The sequence below is a fragment of the Nicotiana tomentosiformis genome, chromosome 1, assembly GCF_000390325.3.
Source record: "Nicotiana tomentosiformis chromosome 1, ASM39032v3, whole genome shotgun sequence".
Classification (NCBI taxonomy): domain Eukaryota; kingdom Viridiplantae; phylum Streptophyta; class Magnoliopsida; order Solanales; family Solanaceae; genus Nicotiana; species Nicotiana tomentosiformis.
In genome coordinates, this window is record NC_090812.1 from 118,945,276 (window position 1) to 118,950,181 (window position 4,906).

At 36.7% G+C, this 4,906-nt stretch overlaps 1 protein-coding gene across 1 annotated transcript; it reads right to left on the reverse strand.

Moving 5' to 3' along the window:
• Positions 1–484: 484 nt before the first annotated feature.
• LOC104101926 (uncharacterized) lies at positions 485–2,690 on the reverse strand. The gene is made up of 4 exons (XM_009609481.2): positions 1,619–2,690; positions 1,387–1,494; positions 956–1,278; positions 485–622 (listed from the first exon to the last, which is right to left on the reverse strand). The coding sequence occupies exons 1-4, from the start codon at positions 2,688–2,690 to the stop codon at positions 485–487; spliced, it is 1,641 nt and encodes a 546-aa protein (XP_009607776.2).
• Positions 2,691–4,906: the final 2,216 nt, after the last annotated feature.

The following is a 4,906-nucleotide window of genomic DNA, read 5'->3' on the forward strand; positions in this document are numbered from 1 at the left end:
TCTTGACAGTCTTTTCTTGTAATAACAGATTTTGGAGCAATAGAAATTTCCTCATCTTCAGGAAGTTTTTCATTCCTTAAGTGAGGGTTAGTGTCAAAAAAAACAACATGAATTGATTCTTCAATACATAAAGTTCTTTTATTGTAGATTCTATATGCTCTACTTAAGGGAGAATATCCAAGGAATATACCTTTGTCGCATTTTGGATCAAACTTACCCAGATTGTCCTTTCCATTATTGTGAATGAAGCATTTGCATCCAAGAGGATGAAAATAACTAATGTTGGGTTTCTTACTATTCCATAGCTCATATGAAGTCTTTTTAAGAATGGGCCGAATCAAACATCTGTTGATAATATGACATGCAGTGCTTACAGCTTTTGCCCAGAAGTGGTGAGGTAGAGAGTTTTCCACAATCATTGTTCTAGCCATGTCCTGTAAGGTTATATTTTTATGTTCTACCACTCCATTCTATTGAGGCGATCTTAGTGAAGAGAAATTGTGAGAGATTCCTCGGTCATTGCAAATGTTTTCAAAGGCTCTGCTTTCAAATTCTCCTCTGTGATCACTTCTGATAGTGGAAATATAGTATCCCTTTTCACGTTGGACCTTCTGACAGAAAACTTCAAAATTTCTTAGGGCTTCATCTTTATGACTTAGAAAAAGAACCCATGTAAATCAAGAAAAATCATCTACAATGACAAAAGCATATTTTCTACCACCTATACTTGCAGTTCTGGTTTGACCAAACAAATCCATATGCAATAGTTGAAGTGGTTTAGTAGTAGAAACAATATTTTTGATTTTGAAAGATGAGCGAGTTATTTTCCTAGTTGACATGCATCACAAATATGATCTTTTGAAAAATCTAGCTTTGGAATACCAATGACAAGATCATGTTTATAAAGTTTTTGGATAGTATGCATGCTAGCATGTTCAAGCTTTCTATGCCAAACCCAAGGGTTATCGATCACAAAAGCAAGACAAATTTGATTTTCAAGATTATTTATATTACTGATGATGTAGACATTTTTGTCTCTGTTACCTGAAAGAATGACTTTACCTGATTTGTCTTCTATAACCCAGCCATGTTTCTTAAAATGAACCTCATATTCATTGTCACATAGTTGACTGATACTGAGAAGATTGTAACCTAGTTCATCAACCAAGTATACTTCGTCCACATCACATGTTGAGCTAAGAGGAACTTTTTCAACTCCAATAACATTTCCTTTTGATTTAGCTCCGAAGGTAACTGTTCCTCCATCTAGTTTGATGACTGTTTTGAATAATTGTTTGTCACCAGTTATATGTCTGGAACACGCGATGTCAAGATACTATTTTCCTTTTCAATTCTTCTTGCGGTGTTTCTGCAAAACAAGATTACTTATTTTTAGGTATCCAAGCCTGCTTGGGTCCTGAATGGTTAGATTTCTGAGTGTTAGCTTGACTAGAGGATTTAGGTCGCCAGACCCATCTCCTGTTGTCCTTAAACCTGCAATGGTTAGAAGTGTGACCACGTTTTTCATAAAAAAAATATGACAATTTATTGGGATTTTCAGAGCCTTTTTATGCTTTGATTCTGTTCCTGCATTGGTTAGTGTTGTGACCATTTTTACCACAATAAGAGCATGCCTGGAGGTTTCTAGTTTTAATCAAATAGTTAAAAGGGGTGGCTGAATTTGATTTGACGAAACTATGACTAGTGGATTTTTGTAATCCATTCAATTGAAGTTGAAGTTCATTTACTTCCTCTTGATGCATGTCACGTTCAATTTCACACACTTCCAGCTTCAAGGCCCAGTCTTTTTTTTCTCTTTGGATTTTTCTAAGTTCATTTAGAACTCTTTCAATATCTGTAAGAGCAATATTAACAAATTCTTGAAGTTCACAATAGTTAGGACAAGTAGAAAGACGTACCTCACTAGTTCCCTCGTCTTCCATAAGACCGAGTTCACCTGAGTCCTCATTGTTATCTTCTTTTATGGCCATGAAACACATATTTGCAATTTCTTTAAGGTCAGATTCTTCTTCATCACTCCATGCTCGAAAAGTCTTCTTCTTTTGAAAGTTCCTGCTGAGTTTTGTCTTCAGTATGGGACAATCAGCTTGAATGTGCCCATGTTTTCCACATTCATAGCATCTTTCGTTATTTTTTTCATTTTCATTATTTGTCCTTCCTTTTCTGAAGTTTGATTTTCCTCTTTTGCTGAATCTGTTCTTCCTCATCATGCTAGCTACAACTTGAGAAAGCATGGCTATGTTTTCATCCTGTTCTCCTTTTTCCTCTTCTTCTTCATTTTCTGGTTCAGCCACAGTTGCTTTAAAGGCTAATGCTTTCTTCTTTTCTTGTTGAATTTGCTTGTCCAAGTGAGTTTTCTCAAAGGCAATTAAATCACCTCTAAGTTCATCATAGGATATTTTGTCAAGGTCTTGACATTTCAGAGCAATAACTTTGGGCTGCCAGATTGTGGGTAGACTTCTAAGGATTTTCCTGACATGTTCTTCGTTTTTTATTGGTCTACCAAAGGATTTTAGATCTCCAAGGATTTTACTGAACCTGGAGAATATTTCTTCCACTGATTCTCCATCCTTCATTTGAAATAGCTCATAGTCACGAACTAGAAGATTGATCCTTGTTTCTTTTACCTTGTTGGTTCCCTCATATGTGATTTCCAATTTATCCCACATTTTCTTGCCAGTTTCATAGCTTGAAATCTTTTCATACTCTTCTCCACTGATAGAATTATACAATAGATTTTTTGCTTTGGCATTCACAGTTATAACGACATCTTATTCATCAGTGTAATCATCCAAGTCAAGTGGATCAAGTGGATCATTTTCATCTTTTTTTGGTGGAATTGAAAGATTTCCTTTTTTGATAACACGCCAAACTTTGATGTCATATGACATAGCGTATGTTTCCATGCGAACTTTCCAATGAGAAAAATGTTGTCCGTTGAAGTATGGAGGTCGTACCTGAGAGGTTCCTTCTTGAAATAATGCACCGACGATTGTGTTTGATTCCATGATCTTTTTCTCACTAGCTGTTAAGCAAAGTTTGTGAGCCTGGCTCTGATACCAATTAAAAGTACAGGGGGGGAGGGGGTGAATTGTGGACTATTAAAACTTAGTTGACTAAGATTTAGTTTAGTTGACTAGCTTTCATACAATACACATATAAGATAGAGATGAATGCAATGAATTTGAAGGCAACACAAGACACAACAGTTTTTATACTGGTTCAGTACCGGTGTGGTATTTACGTCCAGTTTTTCTTAGGTCACAAGGGCTCTTTTAGATCTTGATAAAGAATTACAACAATGATGATTTTGACTCGTTCACCACCAATGATGTTTAGCAACAATTATTTCTGGATGTTGATACAACTCTCTTTTGTGTTCTAACTCCTTCTATCTTTTATGATACTTGTAGACTCAAGAATACAGTGTTTGTACTTAGATTTAAAAAGACTTAGAAGACAGTATTTGTAGTTGCGCACTTGATTCCTTGAGTTCGCCAGTGACCTTATAGGCAAGTATTGTTGTGTGTTTGTGTCTGATTCCAGCAAGGTGTCTTTGATTCTTTCAAGAGAGATGAGTGTTGGATTAGAGCAGGGTGTCTCTGATTTCTTTAAGAGAGATGGGCTGTAATTTTTTAAATCATGGAGTGCTCTGTTCCATGCCGTTTTCATGCCGAGATACTTCATACTTCCTTGAAGAGATGAGCGCAAGTCAAATGGTTTTCAGTTGGTGGGGTAGATTAATTAATCCAAGGAGTGTTTGTTGATAAGAAGCACCACTTCCAGTTGTCTCCCACTATGACGTGTTTCCCACCCAACTTGTCTCCCATTTCTTTTGTCCTTTCTTCTTGATCTTTGTTTGATTTGAGTTTCTGCTTCCTTTTTGATAGCTTGCATCAGGCCCTTCGGTTGATGCCTTGATCTTTACAATCAAGAGTAGATAGGTATTAGTTTTGTACACTTGTAAGTAGATAGGTATTAGTTTTGTACAGTTGTCATCATTGAAACTTAGATATAACAAAATTTTCTTCCTTCCGCCATGTCCACTTATCCAAAGACACCACATAGTTCATCTTATGCTGCTGTCACCAACATTACCTCAGGCTCGGGTGAGGTTCTTATATGAATCAATGCTGCTGCACAATTACCATTAAAACTGACTTCCACCAACTTTGTTTCATGGAAAGCCCAGTTACATTCTCTTCTATTGGATACAATCTCATGGGGTATATAAATAGCTTTGTGCTAGTTTCTGCTGATGAAATTAATTTTAATACGAGACAAGATAAATTAATCCTACATGCCATATTGGCCTCGGTCTCTAAGGCTATTGTACCATTCATAGACTCTTTCCAAATCTAGATCTAAAAAACATAAGCCATCAATTCTAGATCATGAATCATGTCACTCAAAGAAGGCAACAAGGTGAACAACTATAACTGCCTATCTTCAACAGATGGTGGATGAACTTGCTCTTGTTGGTTCACCTGTTGTAGAGGATGATCTCATTCTCTACATCCTGAATGGAGTTGGCCCTGATCTCATTTGAATGTTGTAAATTCCAAACATATGGGTTCTAATATTGCTGTTGTAACAGTGAATACAACAAACAAGTCACGCCAATCACAACACCATAACCGAGGTTCCTACTCCAGTAACAACTAGGTGAATATGTCACAGGTTATCTCGGGACAGCAGGGAGGCAATCAGAGATCTCGCAAGCCTCGTGTCACCTGACTATTTTTTGATAGATCTGGTCATGTTGCAAAGCCAAAGCTCCTTTTTGGAAACCCGACAGAAAACAATACAATTGTCTCTACTCCTTTAGAGTATGATGGCCCTGATGAAGTACAAATAAGTGATAGCTCAGGTTTGCATATTACAC

Excerpts from the sequence above, each read along its gene's own strand:
- LOC104101926 (XM_009609481.2), bottom strand. The coding sequence starts at position 2,690 with ATGTGGGATAAATTGGAAATCACATATGAGGGAACCAACAAGGTAAAA. Across the intron at positions 1,279-1,386 it reads GCTTGGATACCTAAAAATAA|TCATCAAACTAGATGGAGGA; the intron begins GTAATCTTGTTT and ends TATTCAAAACAG. Across the intron at positions 623-955 it reads TTGTGATCGATAACCCTTGG|TTTTCTGTCAGAAGGTCCAA; the intron begins GTTTGGCATAGA and ends GAAATTTTGAAG.